This window comes from Sturnira hondurensis, unplaced genomic scaffold, assembly GCF_014824575.4.
Source record: "Sturnira hondurensis isolate 20B ecotype Veracruz unplaced genomic scaffold, ASM1482457v3 Scaffold0019428, whole genome shotgun sequence".
In the NCBI taxonomy this organism is placed as follows: Eukaryota; Metazoa; Chordata; class Mammalia; order Chiroptera; family Phyllostomidae; genus Sturnira; species Sturnira hondurensis.
In genome coordinates, this window is record NW_028092059.1 from 6,219,216 (window position 1) to 6,247,079 (window position 27,864).

The 27,864-nt window shown below is 42.6% G+C and overlaps 1 protein-coding gene across 1 annotated transcript in view; it reads left to right on the top strand.

Moving 5' to 3' along the window:
• The window catches only part of LYPD6 (LY6/PLAUR domain containing 6), a 124,786-nt gene extending 97,327 nt beyond the window's left edge, over positions 1 to 27,459 (top strand). The window contains exons 2-5 of the mRNA XM_037027816.1: positions 3,236 to 3,428; positions 10,257 to 10,355; positions 22,562 to 22,692; positions 24,596 to 27,459. Of these exons, the coding sequence (XP_036883711.1) occupies positions 3,311 to 3,428; positions 10,257 to 10,355; positions 22,562 to 22,692; positions 24,596 to 24,763 (516 nt within the window). The 5' untranslated portion in view covers positions 3,236 to 3,310 and the 3' untranslated portion in view covers positions 24,764 to 27,459. The remainder of the gene's footprint in view (positions 1 to 3,235; positions 3,429 to 10,256; positions 10,356 to 22,561; positions 22,693 to 24,595) is intronic.
• Positions 27,460 to 27,864: the final 405 nt, after the last annotated feature.

The window sequence follows — 27,864 nt, forward strand, 5'->3', positions numbered from 1 at the left end:
ATTGTCACTAAACTCACAAAATTCATGGCTAAAAGAAGTAGTTGAATCCCCCAAATTCAAAAACTTGCACGAAACAAGCCAGGCCTGGAGAATTAAACTTGCCCTTTCTTGGAGTGAGTAAAACTGATCACATGTAGCATTTACTGTGTGACTGACACTGTTCTACTGCTTTACGTATGTTAACTCATTTAATTCTCGTGTTGCAGATGAGGAAACTGAGGCACAGAGTGGTTAAGTAACTGGCTCAAGGTTGTAGAGCAAGAAAAAGTTAGAGTGAATTTTCAAACTCAAGCATCTAGTTTTTCCCCCCTCTGTTATGTTTCTCACGTATAGTCAGACATGCTGCAAAATGAAGGCTCATGGCCGTGTAGCCATGCCGAGAGATTGCAACAAGGTGAACTTCAGAGAGCATTAAGTAATGCTTAACTCTTAATGCAAGTACTGTGCACAGAGAGAGTTTTAAATCAATAACAGGAAGAAATACTGCAGTTAAGAAGTGCTTTAATAAAAACGTGCCACTTGTTTGACATACAAGAGGAGACAAAAAAAAAAACCAGTATTATCTTCTGGTGGGTGGGCCCTTTGTAGTACAGGCTTCCCCCACCAGGTGAGTGTTCTAGGAACCTATCTCTATCAGTGTGCCAGCTGGCGCTGTTGTGAGAGGCTGTGTTGAGCTTCAGTGAATTTTTTTGAAGACTCTTAAAACACATTGGCCCATTTTATGATGGCTGATTTACTAGTGCACCTGCCCACACCGCACTGAGTGTTCCGCAGTTTTTCGACCAAAAACAGCACGACCCCTATGCCTTACCCTCATTATTTACCCGATCTCACCCCAAGTGACTTTTTTTTGTTTCCCTGGATTAAAAAGTCCTTAAAGGGAAACATTTTGCCTGTATGGAAGAGATGCAACAAAAAACAGCAGAAACAATCAAAGGCATCAAAACTGACAAGTTTAAAAACTGTTCTGAGCAGTGGAAAAAAGGTCTTGATAGGTCTATTGCATCAAATGGAGAGTACTTGGAAGGTGAATGAAGTTTAAGCATGTAAGAATCAGTATACAGTTTTTAATCAATAAATCCCAGGGTTTTGGGGGTCCCCCATTATTGAAGCACTGGTGTGGACATCAAGTTCCCACATTAAAATGAATTTAGGTTGGCAATTAGTTGATGTTTGATGTTGAATTATACTAAAATGAAATTCGCACTGAGCCCTGCTGCAGACAGCGAGGAGGGGCCGGTGCTGATGTGCGGCGGAACCTCCGTGCTACGCTGTGCAGTAGCGGGGGCTCCTCCGGAGCAGCCTCGCTGACCAGCCTGGGTGGACGACAGAGCACCGCTGAGTTCATTGAAAAGGAGACAGTGTGTGTTTGTCACTCAGTGAGGGAGGATATCGTTGATATTTGTTTCCTCATCATATCGCTCAACCAAGTACCTAGCATGGTGCCTTGCACCCCCATTTATTAAGGGGTCGGGCAGCCCATTCTCTTCCTGAAGGTACATTTGCCTGGGGAGCCAAATTGTAAGAAGAGGCTGGGTTGTGAGCATGAAATTGGCCTGCCTGGCACACCAGACTGCTGCGGGGTAGTAAGAGCTCTATTTTCTGACAAATTGTCTATTTAAAAAAAATGAACACACCAGTCCATCTGGAGTTAATTATAGTGTATTGTCCACTGTTTGGTTTCAGTTCATCTTTCTCACAATTTTTAATCAAGTTATCATAATTTTCTTTATTTAATATTTTTCTCTTCTGTAATTTTGAAAAATTGCTTATGGAAATAGTTGAATCTGTTTCTGTGCTTTGATTAATATTGTTCTGTAGTATATTCTAATAACTGCTTAGTTCGTGTTGGTTTTCTCTATTGATTTTGTTTTGTAATACCTTTACTCTTGGTCTGTTTGTTTTGACAAAATAATTTTAGAATAATTTTGTTAGCTATTTTATATTTCTTTTTTATTTCATTAAATGGATTGAGGTAACACTGGTTAATAAGATCATATAGGCTTCTTATTATGCTATTTCAAAAATCTTTGTTTAAGATTTGTAAACAAAATGTTCAAATTGTGTTTTTTTCCATCATGTTAAAAATAAAGTGATTCATTTGACCCTTGCATGGGCAATAGAATGATGGTATTTGGAAAACAGAATGTGACTGTACAGAAAAGCAAGAAGTTGGCAAGGCAAAGAGACACGAATATAAGATGTATACTTCTATCTGCGTTCTAAGGAAGCTGGACAATTCAATTGTAGTGGAAGGTTTTACTGCTTCCAGGTTTCATTGAAAAGGACAGAATCAGAACAGAGGGTAGAACGGTGATTGCTTAGTGCTACGGGGACACCTTTCTCTCGTTTCATCAGTTTCCATTGATGCACCACAAAACAATCGTTGGGAGAACACATTTTCATCCACTGTTGAAAAATGTGGGCTCACTGGTCAGGCTGCTTTGGGTCTGAATCAACTCTTCTGTTTGCTGGACTTCTGGTTCCTCCAAATGGATGATAATTTATTTATAGATGATTACATATATATATATATAGTCATATGTATAAATATAAATTTGTATATTATACTTATATACACACATTTATATTTACAAATAAATACAAGATACAAATAAAATGTTTATATTTATAAATACAAATATATTTACATTTATATATATATGACTTCAACAGTGCCTGGCCACTGTTACTTACATGACGGCTATTTTACTTACATGACAGAGAGTTTGAGCTAGAAAGGCAGTTTTTGGTTTGGAAGAGGTCCATGTACCTAGATTTCTTTTTTCCTAAATCGGGAAGTCTCTCCAATACTCGTTGCATGGGCAGCATGACCCAGCGAGACTGCGCCCTCGTCCCTGGCCTTCACCATTGTCAAGGAAATGCTTCTGAGCTTCGTACCTGACTTACTTATTGTTGCATTCTGGCAGCCATTCCCCCAGCCTCCTGGCAAAAATAGCTGGATTTCATTAAAATTCAATCTCTCTTGATACCATCTCTGCCAGGTATTAGAGGGAACTGCTACCAATGGAACTTTAGGGACCCGATTCAGAAGAGATTCAGGCTGGAATTTTCTAAGTGCTCTAAGATTACCGTTTCTCTCCGTGTCTACTCACTTCCTCGTGCACTCGGCTCGCAGCCCTCCTTATGCTATCCCTACAGTACAGGACCTTGGCCAAGTCTCCCATGGCTTTTTCGAGCTGGACACTGAGATGAATCTTGCTTCCTGTTTCAGGTGCTAGTTCCCTCCTGTCGTCTGTCCCCAGTCCTCGCTCCGGGGCGCCCTGCATGAGTGACGCCTCGGTCTGCCATGGACCCTGGCCCTGCCCTGGCCTGGCTCCTGCTCCTGAGCCTGCTGGCTGATTGTCTGAAAGCTGCACAGTCCCGAGACTTCACAGTGAAAGACATTATCTACCTCCACCCTTCAAGTAAGACTCTGTTCTCTTTGCTGTAGAAATGTCGCCTGACTTAAAATAAGACATGAGTTGAAAGTGGCCAAGAGAAGGCAGTGTTCATTGCAGGGAAAATCTCTGATGATTTAATTGGGGGGGTACAGGTGCCACCAAACGTGCCTTATGTTTTAACGTCACCCTTGTATAGGGTGTTTGTTTTTTGTTTTCAGGCAAATTATTAGGCGTGTTCTCTATGTTCCCTGCACCATCACTCTGATTCTGAACCTCCTTCCCTTTGATGCATGCTAACCTCAGGTCAGTTGTCAAAGTGACCCTCCATGGCCTGAAAGGAATGTGTTTGTGCAAGGTCAGTCTTTTATAGGGAAGACAATAGCTTGGTCTTCCTGTCTGTGCTTTTCATTCTCACGTTCAGCGTAATTATCTTCCACAATTTCCTGTTCCCTCACTCTTTTGGTTTCCTGTGTTTAAGAATTACCTGGAAAGATGATGATGATGATGATGATGATGATGATAATAATAATAATAATAATAATAATGCACATGCATGACAATCCCTTTGCCTGAGTGTCTGATAGCATAGCTGGCGGGAACTTTACATGTGGTTTCAGACTTTCAGCAAGAATTTCAGGTGCTTCTGCTGCTGATGTTCTAAGGATCACACTTGGATCACACAGCCCTTTTGCTTCCTCTTTCGCCTCCATCTCTGTATTTATTCACCCTGCTCTTAGTTTTGTTTGGATCCTCTTCTGGACTGGCCCTGTGGTGGTGAGAGCTGCATATATTGTGTGTGTTCTGACCTTTAGCATTGGGCCTGAGTGCATTACTCTTTTGAAATATTCTGTTCCATCATCAACATTTTTTGCATATCCTGTGTGTTGACATTGTGATAGGCATGAAAGACGTAAGGGCAAATAAAACCTAGTTCTTGCTCTCAAGGATCTTAGAAACTACAAGGTGGAGGACTCCTTTACTATCACGCAGTTAGACTATTTAATTTCTGCGTGGTCTGGTTTAGATGAGAGGTGGGTGGGGAAATTCACAGGGGCAGTCCCGCCCGCCCGACCATGGGCCAGCAGCTAGCTCAGCTGTGGCATAGCCTCCTCACTGGGAAGAAATGTCCTGACTCTGGGAAGATTAATTCAAAGAATGCATACAAAGCACTTAGCACTAAATGTGAGCCATAGTAAATGCTTGATAAATGTTAGGGGAATCTTTTAAAATGTTAATTTCCACATTTTTAACATGGGTAAAATAATTATGCTGTTGTTGTTATTGGCTTAGATGGTAAACTGAGGGTGCTGAAAATACTTTACTCTTATTTTTCATGACCAAATATGCTTTTGAAAAACAGCAAAGAGTTTCTTTAGATTTATGGCTGCTGTACTCTCTCACCGGTATAGTCTAGTACCTGCTGGTGAATTACATTGGAAGCTTATCTGGCTGCCTGTTTTTGCAGGGTTGTTTATTTTAGTAAAATTCATGAAAAGAAGGTATTTTGATACTTGCTCTGTTTTCTAGGATTGCATTTTGTTTTTTCTCTCCAAACATTTGTGCATTTTTTTACTAGACTTGGGGAAAAAACATCTAGATTTCAGTCTCCTAGGTTTGATTGCCAGGATATTCAACTTCTGGCGGGCTCCTTGTCTACTTCGGTGACAGACTCAGAAGTCACTGGGCCACCGAATAGGTCCACATCTGGCTTTCTCTGAGGCTGTGTTGTACACAGGGTGGGAAGGAAAACTGATGGGATTGGAATTAAGGGAACATAAATAAAACAAAGACATGCACACACCGCTTCTGCCTCACCAGCTTGGTGGGTCTGCGCCCAGATCAGTGGGCCCCTATTTAGAAAGTCAATTTCAGAATGAGATCTTTGAAGGTGAGGTCTGCTCATTTGACCTATGTTAATTAAATAGAGCCATAGCTTAATTAAAAGGAATTCACCATATAGAAAGAGTCGGTGGGGTTTTCTGATAGGATTTTGAAACATGGAGGTGGATGGAAGAAGCCGTTTCTAAGCTAGATGGTACGTAGACCATTCACCGGCAGGTCTGGGCTAAGCTCTATTTTGGAGCCTCTGTCAGGTGACTGGTCAGGAGACTGAAAGTTCTTGCTGGGTCGAAGTTACCATCAATAGGTCCTACATGGCTAGAATTTTGTTTACTCTGTCCACTTTAAAGCAGAGTTAACTTCATATTTCTGTGGTCTATTTCAGAAGTTTCTGGTGTTTATTTGTTTGTTTTCAATACTGATTTTTTAAATGGTCATGGTCCTCTGCCCTGAGCAGCACCGACTAGACCATGTTTAGATGGCGCAATCTCTACAAATGAGCAGGCTTCTATAGAATAGACTATAAAATATATGAGGGAAGTGTGGACTTACAATATTTTTATCTTGAATTATTAATATAATTGCCTTGGTGTGTAGATGAAGGCACAAACAGCTTTCTTGGGGTCAGTGAGTGAGCCAGATTCCGTGAATGTTAGATACAGCTGGGAACCTGCCCAGGGAGAAATTGCGGTGATGCTGGGGATGTGAGAAGACATACAGGTTTTCCACACCAGACAAGCAAACTCGTTTCTGCTGGGCCCCAATAGCCCTCAGAGATGCTAAGTGGGGTGAGACTGGACCCCGGGTTGGAAAAGCTCAGCCTCCCATGACCAATCTCCTTTGCTCTCTAACTCCTGAATCTTTGAAGTTTCTAAGCCCTTAAAAGAAATAAACATCACTTTCAAACTTGAGACACTGTCCTCAATAACATCCTTTTCAATAATCTGTGGGGGTTTTTATGTGATAAATGATGAATTTCTTCCCAGCCCATGAGTAAAGTACTAAAGCCTAATAAATCCTTTAAACAGGAGTTAGTGTGAAGAGAAACGGAGCTTCTTGCTTGGTACTTAGATGTGATATGACTTCAATCTGTTTTTGGCCTCCATTTCTTTCCTTGCAACATAAATCTTTCCTGAGATTCTCACTTGTCCTCTGGTTTCGTATTCTGAGTCTTTCCTGCAGACCAGAGCGCTGTATCCCTGCAGGGCGCTTGCTTATGCCTGGAGAGCCAAAAAAGTGTTTTCATCATTCTGTATACACTGCATCCGTTTTAGGGAGTAGGGGGACTTTCTAGAAAGGTAGCAGGAAATACATTTCTATTAAAAATATGTCCACAGTGTTAAAATTACACTGACAACATTTTGTAGCCAAGTGTTCTGAGAGGTAGGTCAATTTATTAGATTTCTAAAAAAATTTGTGTTTGCATAGTTTCCAGAAACAATGGAAATTAGATTTGGCAAGGATAAGAAAAAACAAACAAACAAACGTTGACTGCATTACACAGAAGCATACATTTAAAAACAAGATTCTCTTCTCACCACAGTTTTGGTAACTGAAGGCCCTTGTCCAGGCAAAAGTTCCACGAGATGGAGATGAAGGCGAAATCCTTTCCGATGCCTTGGGAATGAATTACGGTCGGCTGAGCGCTGGCTGACCGTGAGAGTTAATGGGCAGATTGTGTTGCAGGAAGTAACTGGGCACTTTGGCATTTCTTTTTTTTTTTTTCTTTACAATCACCTTCTCTTGAGGGACCAAGGACTTATGCCCTGAAATACAGAGTCCTAAGCTTATTAACTCTGTGATCAAGAGCCAAATTAGATTCATTCACAGCTGGGGCCACAACGTGTGGAACTCTGCTGGCTCCCTAATGCTTTGAAGTCACAAAGGAAAAATAGAACATCTCTTAGAAATCTCTTTCCAGTCCTTTAAAAAAGAAACTTATCAGATGCAGTATCAATTAACAAGTTACTGGAGATAGTTGTTCCATTGTAGACCTTATTTTTGGCTAAATATTTCCAGAGGGAAGAATTTAACCATTACTTAGTATTGTGCTATATTTATCGACTTAAAGCTGAGTCTGTCTGCAGAGATTTGTCACTGAAAAGGGTTTGGTTATTCATTGGTCAGTACTGTCTGCCAGGATGTAAGTTCAAGTTCCTGTAAGCAGATATTAGAATGTCATTGTTGAGAATACACACAGATATGAAGTTGCAGATTTAAAAATAATAGTCACTGAGAATGAGATCATTTGGTTAATTGTTGGTGATACATGCTGATAAACGCATTCAGAGATAAGATGATTTGAAACAAGGCTCCATTATCCTACCTTAGTGTTTGAGTTTGTATTCCTGTTTAAATTTTGATAAACTTTGAGTTAATTTCAGAGTCCATTCCTACGTGTGTAAGAAATGAGAGTATTTAATTTAATGTGTCACTAGTATTGTAAAGGATAATTTTGAAGAGTCTATTAAATAACCCAAATTCAAAAACACTATAATTCATTAGTGCCAGGTTCTCGGAGACCGTTTATTTGTGGAATGGCTGGAGTGTCAATCTTCATTCAAAGTTCTTAATTTATTTCTTTGATGGAAAAGTTCTCAGGAATAATTAACCCAACATTCCAGCTAAAACTTTTACTGGCTGCAGTGACAGACAGATAAAATTGGATGCTCTAGTGAATTAATCATGCAAGCTGACATGCTGTGGGTAGCTTGTAGTCATGAACCTTGGTGTATATTATCATTTTTTGACAAATGCTGTTCTTTGATAAATAGTTTGCCTCTGTTTTTTAAAATCCCTACTCTGATAGTTCTACTTCAAAATTTACAAACTAGATTCCTCCAACTTAAATTAACCCATCTCTCTAGGTAGTGGGTTGTGGAGATATAAAAACTATTTGTGTGTAGTTTTATAAAATAGTTTACTTCTATTGCATATAGTTATACACAGAGAGAAGATGTTCCCTCCTAGTGGAATTTCTTCATTGGGAATAAAATGGAATGGAATTAGGATGTCTAAGTTGCTTTTTATCCCCGTTTTCTAAGACGATCCATGTACTCACTCTCATTCTGTTTATGGATTTGAGTTATCGATTAGTTGGAGGAACATAGAACTCTCACATGGGCCCATAAAAAGGTCCAGCTACCTGCCTTTTAAAAAAAGCAGTTTATAACTTTTGGTCTTGCTATTTTCAGAGTCAGCTCTGTGAACTATTGCAAGCTAATGCAAAGATGGGCAGCTATTCTAGGCAAGGTGAAAATCAAAGTTATATCTGGCCCATAATTCTGGCCTTAAGCTGCTGCCTCTTCCTTCATTTATTTTTGATAACATACTTAATTGGTTCCATGTGGGCAAAGCAATTTACCCTGAGATGATTATTTCCGCCAATGTGATATGCAGGCTCAGCCATCTGCAAGAGAGAACAGTCGGCTTCTGCAGATGAAGTGTTTGAGTGTTTGCAGCTTTCAAGAGGCCAGGTAGTTTTACAAATTAAACCCACGCACATTCACATGTCCTGTTTATGAAAGGCAAAACTCTCAGCAGCAAAGCAAGCAAATGATTAGAAATAAGCAGCCAGTGAAAGCTCATCGGTAGTTCGGACAGAGATAACCTGGCCGGACATTGCTTGTGGATCCTCGTCCTTAAATGCTAACGAGGCCCCGTGTGCTGGCACTGCACGGGGCCTGACCATCGTGGGACCCCTCCCTGCCTGAGCGCAAATTCGAGGCAGAGAATCGAAGTGCCTGAAAGACAAGAAGAATACCAGTACCAGAAGACAGGGAGAGGCATCTCGGGGCGAGCAGAGGAGGGGCTGGAGCTAGGAGCCTACAGGGCATCCGTGTCTCCAGATGCCCCCAGAGTGCTGTCCACAGAGTGCTGTCCTGTGGACGCTGGGCATGGGCCTGAGAGGCACCTTAGGAGGATCGCTCTGCACAGGCAGCGTGTATTTTAGCAATGGACACTTTCTTTTTTCTTACCACCTGTAGGGATTCTTAACCATGGTATGTCCAAGAACGTAAAAATGTAGATTGAAGTAAAGAAATTGCCACCTTTGTTGGTACAAAATGCTCAAATACCAGGAAGTATTTTATGACTGAATGTAATATTTGTATTTACATGTTGACCTGTTTGCATAAGTTGACACATAAAACTAGAGCATTGGAAAATCAGAATGCCTTTTTTTCATTGACAATTTTATTGAGATAATTGTAGATTCATGAATAGTCATAAAAAATCATATGGAAAGATCCCCTGTACACTTTACCCAGTTACCTATAATGGGAACATTTTGAAACACTGGACTGATATTACAACTAGGTCACTGACGGGTTTTGTTCAGACGTCCCCAGTTTTACTCAGAGTCATCTGTGTGCATGTGTGTTGTATTGAGTTCCACGTAATTTGACTGCATACGCAGGTTTGTGTATTTACAACCAAATCAAAACACTAAACAGCTTCAGTATCACAAGGGTTCCTCCCACTGGCCTCGCTGCACGCTCCCTCTGAACCTGCCCCCACTCATCTTCCCTCCATTTCTCATATTTCTCACTTAAAAAAAATGTTACATGTACTAAATATCACATCGAATACGTAAGCTTTGGGAACTGACTTTTTTCACTCAGCATAATTCCCTGGAAATTCATCCAAGTTGTTGAATTTATTGGTATTTCGTTTTTAGTGCTGACTGGTAGCCCGTGGTCTGGATGCACTGCGGTTTGCTCGCCTTCACCCATTGGAGGGCCTCTGGGCTGAATCCAGTTTTTGTCTCCTACGAATAAAGTTGCTGTGAATATTTGTGTACAAAGTTTTGTGTGAATACAAGTTTCAATTACTCAGAGATGAACCAGGAGTGCAGTTGCTGAGTCATCTGGTACTTGCATGTTTACTTTTTAAAAACACTAGCAGGCTGTTTTGAGAATCCTTTTTAAAAATTTACAGTGTCTAACTTCACCTTGCAGGATTTTACACTCAGTTAAAAAAATTAATCTTTCTTCTTGGTCTTTTTTTTTGTAGCCACACCATATCCTGGTGGATTTAAGTGTTTCACCTGTGAAAAGGCAGCAGACAATTATGAGTGCAACCGATGGGCTCCAGACATCTACTGCCCTCGAGGTAAACTCTCAGGAGATGGACTGGGGTCCCCAGAGCTGGTCATGAGTGCAGGGACTTGTTCACCTTGATGCTTGTGTACAAGGAAGCATGCTTATGGTCTCAGTCGCTTCTCTTGTCTAAGGCTACTAGTGTAGTAGGTTGCTCATACCACACCCATAACTTATCATCGAAGAGACTCAGAGTCCTAAACAGACCCACAAGATTGCCCCCTTTCTCACGAAGCTCCGGAAACAGGGACCGATGCTCACCCCCAGGCCCGGTCACATGCAGGACATGAAGAGAACAACCAGCCTATAATCCTCTCTGTCCACCCTTTGAAGTATTAGTGTTGCACAGTAACCTCCTTTTGTAAAGTATGAATCGATGTTCATATAAAGATTCCATTTCTTACGTATCTTGCCAGAGGCTTCTACCCTGAGACTGCATGAAAGCCAGAACTCTAAATGTCATCATTGCATAAATAAAAACCCTGACCTGTGAAATTCTCTTTGAAGGATAAGATGGATACCCAGTTGAAGCATGAAATTTTGACCCAAAGGCCCATTTCAAAATCAAGTAGATGTTTCGTAGTCATATTTCTTTTATTTGAGCGAATGAAAAAGATGGTTATATTTGGCTGCCGAGTCCCTGTTGATTGGCGAGTTTAGCTTTGGAAGAAAGTCAGTTCATGGGATGGGGAGATGATGGGGACGGGGCATTTTATTAACGAAGGTTTGAGCCAGTAGTTGTATGGGCTTCACTGCTGATCTAATTCAGTTGTTAAAATGACTGAACATGCCCACACCGAATCTACTATTTTTTAACACGATGCAAGAGTTCTCATACGGGCCCCAGTGAAAGGCGCTCTTACAGAGCAGTGAGCCCTGGGAGAGCTGGGAACTGCAGTGAAGACACAGAGTGTCAGCCACCTAAGCCAGTGCTGTTGAATCCATGAGTCCTCATCTGGACTACCCAGTAGTAGTAACTCCTGTGGGTCTTTTCAAAATCGTGGGAACCTGTGCCCTGCCTACACCAGTGGTTCTCACACTTCAGAGATTTCTCCCCCTACCCTTGCCCTCCCTCCTTTTGAGTTTCTGATTCAGGAAGTGTGAGGTGGGGCCTGAGAAACTGTTTCTGGAGAGTGCCCAGGTGATGCAGGAGCGGCTGGGCTCAAGACCACACGTTACGAACCACAGCTCTACACAAATGGAGCCAGCATCTCTGCACAGTGCATTTACATATCCCGCGTAATTCTCATGAACAGCAGGGGCAAGAAGCACTGGGAGGTCCTCTCCCCGCTCATAAGAAGTGTAATGCAGTGTTGTCATCTCTAGGTGTCTCTTGTTCACATTGAGGTAGAGATGCTAAAGGGAAAGAGCAGAGGGAAGAGAAAAATATGGAGACACTAAGGACCAGCTTAACCATAGCTAGCTGTGCAGCCATCCCGGGAGTCAGAGATGAGTCTCGCCTGCATTGCCTTCTGCCGTCACTGGCTCATGTTCTCTAACATTCCACCGCAGAATGGCCATCTTGGGCAGGCTGCTGATGGACCTGCTGAAACCACCGCTTCTCAAACTTGGCAACGCATTCAAATCAGGGAGTGAAATTTTAAAAATGCTGATGCCTGGGTCATTCCCAGGGACTCATGTTTAAATGGCGTGGTGTATGGCCGAGCAAAAGGAGTTTCCAAAGTTCCCCACGGTTCTCGTAGGGAGTCACATCTGAGAGCCACCAGTGACATAGGATGATTCTCTTGTGTAGCAAATAACTTTGGGGCTGGTTCCTGTCCGGACGAAACTGACCTGTTAGCCGTTCCACGCAGAGCTGCTGTATGGGAAGTGTGACGGTGCTTCTCTCAGCATTGCCTCACAGGGATGGGGAGAAGAGAAGGAGGCACTGCGGACTGGGGCTCTCTCAGGCTCTGGGCCACAGTTCAGCGAGGCCCAGGCCCAGCCTGATGGTGTACACGTGTGTCCCTGTCATGGAGGAAAAAGCAGGTGACTGGGGAAGGTCTCTCTTTACAGTGTCTTTTGAGGTCAAAATCTCTCCTTCCAAAGTATAGATACCCCAAAGTATCATTTATGCAATTTCTCCTTTTCCTTTTTTCCTCTCCTACTTTTATCTTCTTGTCCTTAAATTTATAGGGATAAATGGAAAATGCTGCCTTGAGGTTTGTGGTGCAGAACACAGGCCCTTTGGGGGATTATACAGTGAAAAATAGGAATCGGGTTTCTTCTTTCAAGGAGCGTGCAGCTTAGCTGGGGAGATAAGATCAGAATATATCAAATGTCAAAAATAGCAGGACAAAGGCAAGTGCCCAATTAAATGCTGTGGGAGTTTAAGGGAAGATCTGTTTTGCGGGCTACGGTGGCCGGTGATAGCATCCTGGGCGAGGGAGAGGGCAACAACCCTACAGCGGGTGGGGAGGTGGAAGGTGGGAGAGGACCCGTCTCTCAAAAGTCACTAAGAGCAAAGATGTGGGGACAGGATTCCCTGAACGTGCTCAGTGGATGGGAAGGGGACTGAACTGGGTGTAGTTTATATCAGAGAATGTGGGAACAAATAGGGGAGCCAGGTTATTTTTGTGGGAACTTGAACATCAGGTAAGGAGTGTGGACTTCCTGACTGGCCCCGCTGCCCACCAGCCATTTATCCTTCCTTCTAGGTTTTCTCCAGAGTTTTTAAACAATGAAAATAGCAACAGTATTCTTAGATGATAAATATAAAATGTGTATAGCTACTAAAAACGACTGATTCATCCTAGATTTGTGTTTTTCTGTTTATCGTGAGTTTGTTTGAAGCAGCTATAGGGCCACCAACAGGCTTGGCAAGGGCAGCTCAGTAGCTGCTATGGGAAAGGCACACCAGCTTCCTGCAGTATTCCTGGGGTTTTGTTTGTTTATTTTACGGCGTGTTTAACTAGGTTTTAATTGATACGTGATGTGAAAATAACTTGGCGGAAGTGAAGAGACCATTTTATGTTAGTGTTTAATCTGATCTCAATGGGATAAGTCCATACCCCAAATTGCTTAGGGGAATGCCTGAATTTCAAGAAAGTTTGAAAGCTAAACTCAGTCACCTGGATGATCCATGCAGAGACATACTGTATTTTAGCAGCTGAGGTAAAGCTTGATTACAAATTCAACAGACTGGTTGTGTAGCATCATTTGGTCAAATAAACATCAAGAAAGCCTGTCCCTGACTAGAATCGCTGTGACAGGCAGTGCTGGCATCAGCCCGTCCCTCCTAGCTAGCTCAAGTTCATTGTCACTCTCAGCTTTAGAAATGTGTGTTATGTTAGTACTGCCTCCTCCATGACTTTGTTATTGCCTCTGGCACTTACAGGTGCCTGGTACCACACTCCCTCCCTAGACATCAGGATTTGAGATGCCTTTCATAACTGATCACATCGCTTCGCTTGCTAGACTTCTGTTTAGTCTTTCGTCCCTGAGCACTTCCTTTGCAATAACCTAAATTTCATCAACTGCTCATTACAACTCTGTGCAATGTACTTGACTTTGTGAGTCAGAATGGGAAGCGATTTTGCGGTCATGTCATACAAGGGACCAGCTGAAAGAACTGGCAAAGGAAAACAAGAGTTCAATGTCACACACTCACATCCATGCGTTCTTTTGCCTGTGACTTTCTTCTGTGCTGCAAGGGAACAGCTCCTGGAGAGAGAGGGACCATGTAAGTGTTCAGGAGTCTCTGGAATTAAATGTCAAGTCAAAAACAGTTTTTAAAAAGGCTTGTTCTGTAAAGGCTACCTAAGGCTTAAGGGTGTAGTGTTCCTTTTTAATTATGAAGTGCAGATGTCTCCCTCTAAGGCAAATTCTTCATTTGAAAGTATTGCTGATATAAAATCAGACCAAGGGAAATCTTGAAATGGAGGGACATGAATCCTTTTGGCTCCAGCTTCTCTGCTGCTCTCTGTTTTCCTGTGAAAGTGAAGAAAAACCTGGGTGTGTCCCCTGATGGCTCTTGCTATGTCCCTCACCTGGAATAAACAAGAAGTATAAATGGGCCCCCCAGCTCCACTGAAGTCAGGCCCATGGTCACACATTTTTAGGAAAGGTTCTTTATTGCTGGCATGTTTTTCAGATAGAGCCCAAAGTGAGACAAACAACCCTTTGGTTTTACTTTACCCAAGGGTGGATTTTTGTCTCTTAGCCATCCTTACACCCAGAACTAGCCCTTCAAGGTTTCTACCCTTCTACGGGGTTTCTATTATTGCTCTAAACTCCAGGGGGATCCCAGGCCTGGCAGCTTTTATGGTTCCTCAGTTGATACCCCCCAACTCGTCCCAGGGTAGAGAAAGCGGTATTGGGCCCTGCGATTCCCCTTGCTTTCTGGAGAGTTCATTTGTACATTTACAGAAACTGTCGGTTATGTGTTATTCAGCACTCTTGCTGCTGTGTAATGTGCTGATGTTCAGATGTTCTGTCTTGTCATATTGCTAAATGGAAGTCTCAGACTTCCTCCCTTTTATACACTTAAAATGCTTTTATTAAAGTGTGACAGCATATGAGAAAGTGACTAGATCACAAGTGCAGAGCTCATTGACTTTGTGTGTTTGCACTCGTGTCAAACAACTGAACCTCGGAAGGCCACTGGAGTCCCGGTCATTACACCCACCTCCCAAAGGTCACACAGTTGTGAGTACTGTCATTGAGCTTTGTATAAATGGAATTACACAGAACGTGCTCCTTTGTTTCCCACATTATATATGTTTCTGTGGACAGCCAAGTCATTCTTTCTCACAGATGAATTGTAGATTATTACATGGATATAGCAAACTTCATCTCTTCTACTGTTGATGGACATTCGGGGTGCTTTCGGTTTGGAAATATGATGAGCATTCTCGCACATGTCTTCTGGTATACATATGTATCATTTCTGCTAGGTCTTGCCCAGGCGGTGGGGTTCCCAGCTAGGCTAGGTACCGCCTAGCAGATTTCCAGTCTGGCTGTACTGGTGCGTGCTCTCCCCAGTGGTGCCTGCAAGTGCCAGTGGCTGTGCAACCTTGCCAACATTCAGTATCGATAGAAACAGCAGAAGCTAGAAGTTAATGAACTGACATTTTAAAAGTGCTGAAAGAAAATAACTGCCAACCTACAATTCTACCAGGAGACTGTCAGCCTCAGTTCTCTGTATTTCCCTTTTCTCCTGGCTGCCCCACTAGCTCCAGATTCCTGTTTGTGCCTCCCAGCTCCCGTGTGACTGACAAGGGCTCTGCTCAGCGTCTCCGCCCCTGAGCAGGGCTCTGCTCTGCTCCCCAGAGCTCTGCTCTGCTCTGTGCCTCAGGGCGAGAATGGGGGCGTAGAATGTCAGGCTCAATTCAGTGTGTTCTCCATATCGCTGGTGCCTTACTCTTCATATCCTATCTGCCTCAGTAGTTCTATGCTTTCACACAGATTTTAGGTGTTTTAATTTTATCCAGCTATTTAAAAAAATTAGTCTATTGTTTATGTTGTTGTTCTTATTGTTAAGATGGTACAAGCTAGTTCATCTCACCTGGCACTGTAATTTTCATATTTATTCTTTAATTTGAATTGTTCAAGCATTTTTAAAACCAAATGTTCTATCTGCCTTAACAAGATTTCCCCCTTGTACTCTGAGAGCATCTAGCCCACTCCAATGCTCAGTGGTTTGTCCGGGTATTTCTTGCTAACACAGTTGCTTTGGATAGGAAGCCTCCAGTTGACAGTTGTGTCTTATCAGTTTAACTACTGACCACATTCAAGTGTAGTCTGGTTCATTCGCTCACATTCAATGTGTCGCTGAAAGTTCTACCCAATGCAGTAGACAAGAAAAGGACATAAAAGTCATGTAGATTGGAAAGGAAGAAATAAAACCATCTTTTACTGCAGATGACGTGTAGAAAATCCCAACACCTCTAATAAAACTTCCAGAACTGATAAGTTCATCAAGCTCACAAGGTATTAAGATAAACTCACAAAACTCAGTTGTATTTATATGTATAATCAGTTAATAAATGTGGTCACTGAATTAAATATAATGTCATATGTAATTGTTCAAAAAATAAATACTTAGAAGTAAGTCTAGCCAAATGTGTGCAGAATATATATGCTGAAAAGTATAAATGAAAGAAACCAAATGGAGAGAGCATGTTCATGAATTAAAAGGCTCGACACAGTAAACATGTCAGTTCTCTCCGAACTGATATGTAGGTTTAACACAATTCCTGTCAACATCTTAGCAAGATTATAGATACAGACAAGATATTTATATAACTTATGTGCAAAAGTAAGAAGATAAAATAGCTAAAACACCTTTAAAAAAGAGAATCCAAGTGAGAGGTATTAATCTACTCTCTTTGTAAGATTTATCACACGGCTGCAGTGATGAAGATGTTAGTACCGGTTGGGGGAGAGGTGGGAACGTAAATTAATGGCACAGAATAGCGACCTCAGAAAGAGATCCTCAAAGACGTGCCCAACTCACTTCTGATGAGGATGCAAACGCGGTCCAGCAGAGGAAAGGCAGCCTTTCAGCGGAGGGTGCTGGAGCCCGGGACGCCCAAGGGCAACAACCACGCGCCGCAGCCTGAGTCTAACACTTTTTACAGCAGTCAGCTCAAAGCGAGTCACAGGCACAAGTGTTCCGTATAAAACTGAATGACATTTAGAAAACACTCAGGAGAAAATCTTTGGGATCTAGGGCGAGGCAAAGGGTTCCTAGACTTGAGATAAACAACACCATCCTTAAAAGGAAAAACTGATAAGGGAACTCCATCAAAACTTAAAACTTCTGTGCTGTGTAAGAGCCTGTGAAGAGAATGGACAAACTACAACTGAGAGAAAAACTTTACAAATGATGTATCTGACAAAAGACCGGTGTCTAAAATATATGAAGAATTGTCAAGGCTCAACTGGAAAATAAGTTAAGAAAACAGCAAAAAACCATGAAAAATAGTTCACCAAAGAAAATAAACAGATGGCAAATAAACACATGAGAAGATATTCAACATCATTAGCCCTTAGAAAGATGCTGATTAAAAACATGAGATACCATTATACACTTGTCAGAGGGGCTAAAATTAAAAAAAATGACACCTCGAAATGCTGGTGAGCATGGGAAGAAACTAGAGGACCGATACATGGCCAGTGGGAGTGTAGATGGCACAGCCACGCTCGAGAACGGGCAACTGCCATATAGCCCAGTAATTCTGCTTCAAAGCGTTTATCTCAAACAACTGAAAACTCAAGTTCACACAAAAATTTCTACACAAATGTTGATAGCAGCTTTATTAACAATATCCCCAACCTAGATATCCTTTTAATGGGTGAATGGTTAAACCAATGTTGGTACATTTGTAGCACGGACTATGAACTAGCAATAAAGATTAACGAATTGTTCATTACCTGTCCAAGGGAATTAGGCTGAGTGAACATGCTCAGTCCCCAAAAGTTTACATACTGTAAGATTCCATTTATGTAACATCCTTGAAATGATGACGTTATAGAACTAGAGGACGGATTAGTTGTTGCCAAGGTTAAGGAGGGGGTGAGGACGGAAGGGGAGAGGACGGGAATATACAATGGCAGCATGAGGGGTTCTCGTGGAGATGGAATGTCCTGTGTCTAGACTGCATCATATCGATACTCTGATGGGGATACAGTTCTGAAATATCCTGCCACGCAGGGAGAACTGAATAAAGGGTACATGGGACCGCTCTGTGCTATTTCATACACATACATGCAAATCTGCAATTATATCAAAATGGAAAGTTTAATTAAAAAGACAAACAAACTCAACCAGTAAAAAAAAATATGCCAGTGTGCCAGTGTTGAGCAACCCTGTTCCAGAAGTACAGGCAGGCAATGCCAAATAAGGAAGTTAAGGAAGGGCATCCTGTTTGGGAGGAAGATCAAGGGAGGTTTTGCAGAATTCATGTCACTTGGCTTGAGCCTTGGGGAACATTGGGTTTCTAGGAGCAGAAGATAGGGAACAATTATTGCTGTGAAGAATACTCAAAAGTTGTGTCATGGTGGCTCAAGGCATCTAGTTGGCAAGGATGGGTGGTGTGAGGCCTAGAGCAAGGAGCCCCCTGGGTAATAATAAGTGCTGAGTTTCAGATGCCAAGCTCTGAGTTACAAGTGTAATTGAGCAGTTACTCATATACTCTTGACACAGAAAGAGTGCAACAGGGGTAGGCCAAACACACTCCGCAGGAAGCAGTCAGGGTGCCTTGATGTTTAGGGGTCATTCATGATTGTATGTTACTCATGGTCTTGTAGGCAGTGAGTGGCATGATCGACCTTGGTTTCAGTAATCTGTCTGGTGCCTGGTTGTCTGGCACCTACTTAGAAAGGAGAGAGATAGAAGGCAAAGAAGACAGGAAATGACTGAGGCCTGTCTTGGGGAAATGGGAAAGGGAACAGCAAAGACTGGAAGGCAAATGGAGACGTTTCAGACTTAGAGACACCCTGCTTGGCAGGAGAAGTCTGAGCTGGTTTGACGTTTCTGGTCCAAGACAGAGGTGCCACATCTCAGGATGCCCTTTCCTGAAGAAGAAACACAGGGAGATAAACAGATCCAAGGGGGAGAGAGGCAATGGGATTGGTTCGAGACGTGGGAGGTGCAAGTTGCAAAGCGCTGCTGGCCAGCTCCCTGGAGTAGTTAGAGACTTGGTTCTCTAGCCTGGGAGAGAGAATCAGACTGAAGATACGTCATCAGAGGTTGGATGAGGTTACCTGAGTGAGAGGAGGTCCAAGAACTGAACTTGGGAGAATATGGACACTCTGGTTAGGGAGAGTTGGAAGTGAAGAGACCAGAGAAGCAGGAGAAAACCTAGAAGACAAAGCTGTCTCATTTAGGGCAGGGAATCCTCAGAGGAGATTACACATAGCAGAACCTGGAACTTTGGAGAAATTCTACAGGATCAGACAGAGGAGAAAAATCATTGAAATGAACACTTCGGTGAACAGTCCTTGACGAGAGGGACCGGGAAGGAGCAGGGCAGGACGTGAAGGGCTGCGTGCACTGTAAGGAATCAGGCAGAGGGTGCCACCGATGCCGCTAGCCTTTATTTTTCAATACAATTGGTAATATTCAGATTAAAGTGATTTTCCTCCTGTTATTTTTTTTTACACCTGGTGAACTGTTCTTTAGCATCACTATCATAATTAGATGTCTGTAAAGAAACCCAAACTAGAGGAGCCACAGAGAATAACTGAGTGATGAGGCCTTTTATCTGAGAGTTGGTCACTTTTAATGTCTCATTTTAATTCAAGTCATTGTAGGGTATTTTGTTTTGATATTGTTTCTGTGGTTGGAAACTGAATGTTGGTGAGTAAATGGAAATTTACATTTTAGCTTTGAAACTTTTTTTAAGTTTCAGAGCTGAGTTAGGGAATTTGTGTGAATATATGTGTGAATTTCATGAAAATTATATTTCGTGTCTTCCAATAGTTGATTAAGCTTTCTTACTCAGTTCTGCTTTTCCTTGAATTCCTGTGAATCTCACAGTAAAAGACTTGTCCCACAACCTCTGGGAATACCATGCAGTGCAGAATATGAGATTTTTAGAGGCCCAAACTAACTTGGTAGAAATTCAAATCCATCTTTTATCTTTTAGATAAAAGCCTTTGAAATCCTTTTAGTGTGAAGTTATCAGCAGGCTTGATTCTCATATAACCTCATTACTAACCCAAGGATTATTCAAAATGCATGGAGAGCGATGCTCTGTGTCTGAAACTCAGTTTTTATCAATTCTACAGTCCAGCGATAAGCCACATGTGGTCCCCCTAGTTCTGCTTGGGAAACTCTGCCTGCCCACCCCCATCCCCCTTGGAGACCACAGTACAAATTCAGGGCTCCCATAAGTTGTGCATTAAAGAAACCTGTCCAACTTTATCTGAGCATTTTCCAAATTTATTTAACTGCTGAATTTTTTTATATTAACACTTTATTACTCAGGTAGGAGCTTTGTAAGATAGAAGTGGAATGGATACTTTTAAGGGATTGATGGTGTTTTCAATATATATTTGTATTATGGATTGGCCTTGGTGAAGTGTGAGAAAAAGGTCTTATCCAGCTTCATCACTGGACATCACTTCTCCCCCCAGAATGGTAAGAAGTGGGTTATTAGAAACTAGGCTTTTGCATATTTTCCTGAATAAAAGAGAAGAGGTTCATCAGTCGTTGTTTCTACTTTCATTCAGTGGAATAAGCTTCCAGTTAATAAATTAAAAGAGTTTGTTATGGATATAAAAGTATGAACGAAAAATAGTTATATCAGGCTCACCAGTTGTTATTCCAAAACTCAGTCAAAACAAGATAATTCACTCCTTGGGGGACAAATGTAATTTCCAAAACTGAAACCATGTCATGATTTGTTTTTTCCATAAAGTGTGGTCTTATCTGCTCAGATTTACATTGGAAGCAATAAAACCTCTGGTAGTTGCTCCTGGTTGTCTGCGGAGGAGGAGATGGACATAAGAACATTCCTTTTTTATTGCTTCCTTGAACATCTGAGGCTGGGGTGGGGGTGGGGGTGGGGGTGGGGGTGGGAAAGGTTTACTTATCAGGGCCATAAATGACCAAGTCTGTTGCCGGAGGAGTAGTCCAGTCCTCTTTGGAAGATGTGGCCTATTGCTCAGGTCGGGGCCTCCATGTGTTCAAACCTGTCAAAGGCTTAAAAAAAAAAGTCAAGGGAGAGCTGCCACCTCCCCTTCATCAGAAAAACAATCACTCCAACTTTAAATTATCATGAGCTTTCCAATTTCTTTTATAAGTTCATAGGTGACCTTCCTGACCCCACTCTTTAGGATCCTGAGCAAGGTAGGGTTTGCCTGGTGACCTGATTCCAGCTGCCAGATTCTGGTCAGGGTGCCATTTGGGGACAGTGTTTGAGGGAGGGCCCTGACACAGACCCTGCCCACGCACGCCCAGCGAGAGGGTAACCATTGGAAAGGTCACTGGAAAGGTCCAGGCTCAGTCAGAAGCTGCACAGGCTCCCAGCAGGTGCAGTGTCTAGGAAGGTCATTGTCACCCCTGGACTCCCATGACTCCCAGAGGTGTCGGTGACGTGTGGATGGCACATGCTCAGAGCCTGAAATTACTCGACTTTCTTCTCTGGACATTTACGCTCTGGTTAAAAACTGCCAAAATTATGACAGAATCCAGTGAGGGGGATTTTTATGGCCTAATACATAATATTGTAGAAGGTCATAATTCCACATTAGCCACTAAATATCCAAAATGTATAAAGTATGCAAAGTTAGGTCCAAGATATGGATGAAAAACAGCTCAGTGACATTTCTTAGGAACTGCTCATTTTCTTCTTCAGTCTGAAAGTAGAACAGGAACATTCAACTAAACCCCAAGCTCAGAAAGCTGAACACCGCCTGCAGGACTTAAAAAATTACATCGACAGAGCCATTTTTCTTTAGACGTTAAATTACCAATAAAAAAATTCTTCATGGAATTTTGGAAGAAATCTCAAGGTTTTAGACTTCTAAGACTTAGGTGGGCCTCTAGAAACTCACTTCGTGGTCTTTCTAGAGCTACAGTCCTGAAAAGACACTGAGATCATGCTAGAGGAAAGCCGTGGTCCTCAGTTTGGGCTCCTCCTTTGTTGGGTTAGTCGTCTTCTGTAATGAATCCTAACATTCAGCTGTGCTCCTAGGCAAGAAGTTCTGCCTTTTGGATAAAGTCATTTGCTTTAGATACAGTGAATCTATTCTTACTCTCTGCCCTCACTTCAGAAGCACTGTTACATGCACACACACGCACACTCCCAAGCCTCTGCTATATAGTCTTTTATCTCCTCGAAGGTCTTTGTACCTGCTTAACTTGTCTTTTAACCACAGGTGTTTTGAACTTTTTCACCCCTTCATATCCCTGAAAATTGCTATGACTCCTACCTCCTAAATCATCCCTCAAAACCTCTCCTTCCCTCAAAATAACAATCTACCCAGTGGTAAAATTTGTTGGAAGGCGTAGTGAAGCCAGCAGGTCTTGGCATATGGGGACTGTGACAGAAGGAGACCAACAGTCTTCCAGGGCCCTCCTCCTACAAGAGCTCAGCGGATCTCCAAGGACATATTTGGGACTGGACATAACCCAACGCAGTGAACATCCCATATACTGTTAGAGCTTTTTAAGCACTTACAGTATTGATGCTCTTGTTGTTTCCCTTTCAGGCAGGTTGGGCTAACTTTTTCTACGTGAATTAAGACATTTATTTTTGTTGTTGACAGAGACCAGATACTGCTACACTCAGCACACGATGGAAGTCACAGGAAACAGCATCTCTGTCACCAAACGCTGCGTGCCACTGGAAGAGTGCTTGTCCACGGGCTGCAGAGACTCCGGGCATGAAGGCCACAAGGTCTGGGCAACAACTCGGGCGGCCAGTACAGCCTGGTCAGCCTTCCCCCACCACAGACGCCTGCCAGTGCTCACGGGCAATGCTCACTTCCCATGTAGGCGGGCTTTTGGCTGTCCTTCCAGCATTAGGAGAAGATGCTTCCTTTCCTGTTTACTCTGAAAGAATAAAGACTTACACCAGGATATAGGAAAAATTATGTAAACACAACACCAAGAGGGCATTGAAATTTATTGTAAACCCTTTCCTCACTCAGAAGAAAGTAATGGAACTTCCAGAAGGAAGAGGATCAAGGGACCAATTATATCATCATAGTAAAGCATTGCAGGTGTCCCAATAGCTCATTCAGCTGAGGGGCCCCAGGCAATTTAGCTTTGCCCACTTTTAATCAGGTGGGGCCTGTGCCTTTTGTGGGATGCTGACTTCGGGGAGGTATCCATTGGCTCCTGAGTCATTGAAGGAGGTGATGAGAGAACCATCTCCTTGTGGGTTTTGCTCCCCTGAAACTCCATCTGGTGCCTGTACTGAAGCACTGAGTTTAACACCAATTTTGAGGGCAGCTTTGAAAGAGAATATAGGGAATCAGAGAAAGGCTGACTGGCTCATGGTTGAAATGGGAAATGCCCCTGAGTCTTGTTGGTCATCAGAGCTGGCTGCATATATGAGCTTGTATTTCAGGCCTTGGCCTTGATTTGGGGTCAGCCCACTTCTCCCTATCAGGCAGCCTTCCTGGGGGCTGGGATAGCCTGCAATGAATGGTACTGTTAGTGGGGCTTCTTTGTCTCAAGAAGATGGACACTTCATTTTCAAAAGACTTGTCAAATACACTAATAATTTAATTGGAAAGTTATGATCTGCCTACTTGCTCCTGGTTTGAAATATGTAGGTAAACCCAAGGGCTTTGCCCAACCCCCTAGCAAGCTGGGCTTGGCTCTCAGACATCACTGTGGCTACTTCACCTAGGAGGAAGTTGCAGATCGAGAAGTGACATTACGTGCTCAGGTCACACAGCTAGTTAGTGATAGAGATAGAACTCACTTCTGTCCCCTAGTTTCTCTCCTTATAGTGCCTTCCTAGCCTGTGTCAGCTGTGACCAGACTGAAACCTCTACAGGATAGTGACGCTGGGATATCAACCACCACAGTCTTCAATCATTACTGTGGATGCAACTCACGTCAGGAGCTTGTTGAAGTGCAGATTCTCATTGCGAAGTTCAGGGCAAGTTTGAGACTCTGCATTTCTAATTAGCTCCCAGTTGATGCTGACCCTGCTGGCCTGTACTTAGTGTAGCCATGGCCCGAAATAACTTACGTCAATAATTTTTTGGTTTTTATTTCTGCCTTATGATCTACAAGTAAAGCTGCATGAAACAGGAATAGTTGCATAAATGAAAACCCTTAAAACCTTAACTCACCCAGGAGAATGGGGAGAATTATGCAGACAGTTCTAATGAATGTAAATATTTAAGTTTAAATTATCTGGGTTGTTGCCACTTCCCTTTCACCGTGAAAAGGTGGCAAGTGAAAGTTGCCCTCGTAACAGTTTCCTCAAATAGTCAGAAAGAGCCTCTTTGAGAAGGGTAGGGTAAATATTCTTTATAACTTCCACTTCAGAGGAGCAGTAGCCAAGACCCAGGAAATGTATAAAACTGTAATAACTGCATGGTTGGATGTCAAAAGCAGAACCCTGGTCCCTTGAAGCTTGGGTGGGGGCTTTTATTGTGACTCCATTGCTTCCCGATGAAAGTTCATCCCATACCCTTCCATGTAGTGTTGGTGTCTCCTTAGTAGAGCAGGTAATTTTCATTTGAGTCTTGCCATGAGGGAGACAGTTCCTTCAAAAACCCCTGCCTCCTTCCAAGATCTGCCGGCTTCGCATCATGCTTCCCTTTCTCCTTTTTTTTCAGGTCTGCACTTCCTGTTGTGAAGGAAACATCTGTAATTTGCCACTCCCCCGAAATGAAACTGATGCGACATTTGCCACAACGTCACCCATAAATCAGACAAATGGGCACCCCCACTGCATGTCAGTGATAGTGTCTTGCTTGTGGGTGTGGTTGGGACTCACGTTATAGCAGTTCAAAGGCACAGTGTGTATTAGAGATTTATGGGGGTTCTGTGGTCCACAGTCATGCATGAGCCATTGGCCTGGCAACAGTTACTGCGATGCTCGAGGATGTCTTCCTGGCTAAGCGTTTCCACTTCCCATGAGGAACAAGCATGGCTTCAGTGTAGTCATTTCTCCAAGACCTCATCGAAGCCAGCCTGCCAAGTTCTATACTGTAAGCCTTTGTTTTTACTCCAACAAATATTTCTGCATTTACTGAGATCTGAGCTCTTAATTTGGAATGTGTGTGTGAGCCAGAGGAGATCCTGGGACCCCCTGAGATGTTAGGTGACAGGAATGGTTGTGTGTTTTTCAGGAGGAAGTTAAAGGACCACTAGTTTAAATATAATCATGAATTCGCTTATAGCTGTAGAATTTTAAAACTTTAATTGCAAAATGAATGGGCCATTTCCTTGGAGATTCCTACTAAGTCTCCAGAAAAGTAGTAAGCAATTTGTCCAATTTAATTTTTCTAACATTCCTCTCCCAGTGGTGAAGATCATATTCCCTCTGTGTGGGAGGTAAAAAGGCAATCATAAAAATCTGTTGTTTGGGGGGGACGGGACTGGTGGAGGATTTCCCCTAATTCAGTGGAACTAGCATCCATTAGTGGCTGTTTGTCTCTTCATATAATTGGCGAGATTGGGCCTGATTTGGCAGCCAGTTGTGCGAGCCTGATTCTACCTGGCCCAACAGGTATTCAAGGAGTCCGACAGCAGGCATGGAGTTCTACTCAGATGTAGCTAATGTAGACAGGATTTCAAAATGAAAGGAAGGAAAATGTGTGGAGGTTGAGCCTAGCTCCTTCTGAGGGTCCAGTGAGCGGCTCAGCCGATCCTCTGTCTGCAATGCATGCTGTCCAAGAGCCCTCCCCAATCTTCCTCGTTCAACGCTCCAGTGATTTTAGGGGGAAAGTTCTACACTGAATTGTCTGGAGATTAGTAGGGAAAGAAGACATGACATCCTAGGATGAGAAGCAGGTGGATCAGTGGGTTGTGGTGAGACTTGTAAGGGGACCCAGTGGGAAGTTCTGATTTTTTTTAGCTGATTGCTTTTGAAGTAGACAGTAAAAGTTTCACCATCCTTCCTATATTTTTGCACCCTAAGTTACATTTTTCTTCTTTCTTGTAAATCATTTATACAATATTTATTTTTGTAAGGCATAACTAGAAACTAAAATATATTATAAAAGATTCTGTATTCTGAGCAAACAATCAAATCAGAATACTTATTTTTCAACAGTGGTAGAGCTTGTGGTATATGCACATTGAACATTATCTATAATACTTGCACCAGTGTTGAAAAAATTATTTATGTTGTAAGCAAGACTCATGTGCTGGCTTCAAGGTTTTGCTCATGTTTTCCTCAGTGGTGGGGTCCCAGAAGTATTGGGGTGGTAGCCATCACTGGTATGAGTTTCTCTGCAAGGTTGGGCATATTTGCATGAAGTTCATTGGAGCCATTGCCAATAAAGAGGACAGTGTTGTTGGGGGCCATCTGCTCCGCACAGGACACTGTCTCTGGCTCATAAAATGAGACCTCCTCAGGGACCAAATATGAACTGACAGTGGTAACTCTGATACACAATACTTTAAATTGCATCAAATGGCCTTAAATCAGAGTTCGGCAGTCTTATCAATAAGTTGCTTATAATGGGGGTGGGGAATTAGAGGGAGAAAAAGCAAGACATTTGTTAAGCACCTCTTCTGTGCCAGGCACTATGCTAAGCACTTTACATGAGTTAGGTCATATAATTCCTACAAGAACCATGTAGGGGAGATTACTAGAATTTACACTTGATAGATGAAGGTACCAAGGCTCTAAGAAGCCCAATGACATGAAGCCTTTTCTTTCTGATTTAGGTTATATGGGATGAGGTGGGATTGAAGAGGAAGGGAAGGTAGAATTTCCACCCCTAGGAAAACTTCCAGGCCTGACCTCATGGGATTTTGGCTATCTTATCATGTTGCATTTGTCTAGTTCTGCCTCTGCAGGGTGCCATTTGCATGTGTCCCCAGATGTTTTTCTTTGGGGGGGGAGGTGAAGGCATGGTTTTCTTATTCATCCCTCTCCCTGAAAGAGGAGACAGGCTGATCTTACATGTAACAACGCTGTACGACCATGAAATTCTTATGTACATATCTGCAAAGACATTTTAGTGCATGGTCACTGTCCACTGGCACCTTCCAAGTACTGCATGAGATTTCAGTAAGAGACATCATCCAAACGTTGGTTCTCAATGAGAAGATGAGCACTCTGAAGCCTCCCTGACTGGTGTGCAGGGCCCAGGTCCACAGTGGTGTCATCTGTCACCCCAAGGGTCACCACAGTCTTTGAACAGATGTGGCTGTGTATACCCTGTGTCCCTGTCAGAATGGCTGGTGTTTTATTCCCTTGAAAGTGGTTTGCTTCCCATCCCCAGCCTCAAGGAGCCATGGAAGGGTTGTCTATGTGGAAGGCCCGGGACTGGTCATCCATCTGACTTTTCTACCACAATTAACCTTCTGTTCAGTCTTAACCATCCGTGATGGCTTGAGTGCAAAGAGCCATGATGTAAATACGAATGTATGTGCCACTTATTTATTTTTAGACTCCCCACAGCATTCATGTCAATACGATATTAATGCCTAAATTTTGTAAATATTGTACATTTTGTAAATCAATGAATAAAAGTTTTAAGTGTATATCTCTCCAGGCTGTTCCCTGCAGAGGCGCATGTCAATCAACTATTCGGGCACCCAGTTATGAACAAGGCATTGGGTTGAGCACCATAGGGAACTTCCTTCCTCCCAGGAGCTCACTTTCTAGTTGAAGGACAAGAAATGTATGCCTGAAAAGATACAAGACAATTCACTCCTGCCAAATGATTCATTTAGACAGTACGTGCTGCAGAAATCCAAGAAAGAAAAATTACCAGACTTTTCAATCAAGTATGTGGTTTCCCCAGAACATTTCTTTGTTGAATCATGAAATACAAAACGATTGTGTGTATGTGCTATCACCCCACTAACTCTTTATTTTAAAATCTTGTTCTGTTCTTGGAGTAAGAATTATGTTGCTGATGATACA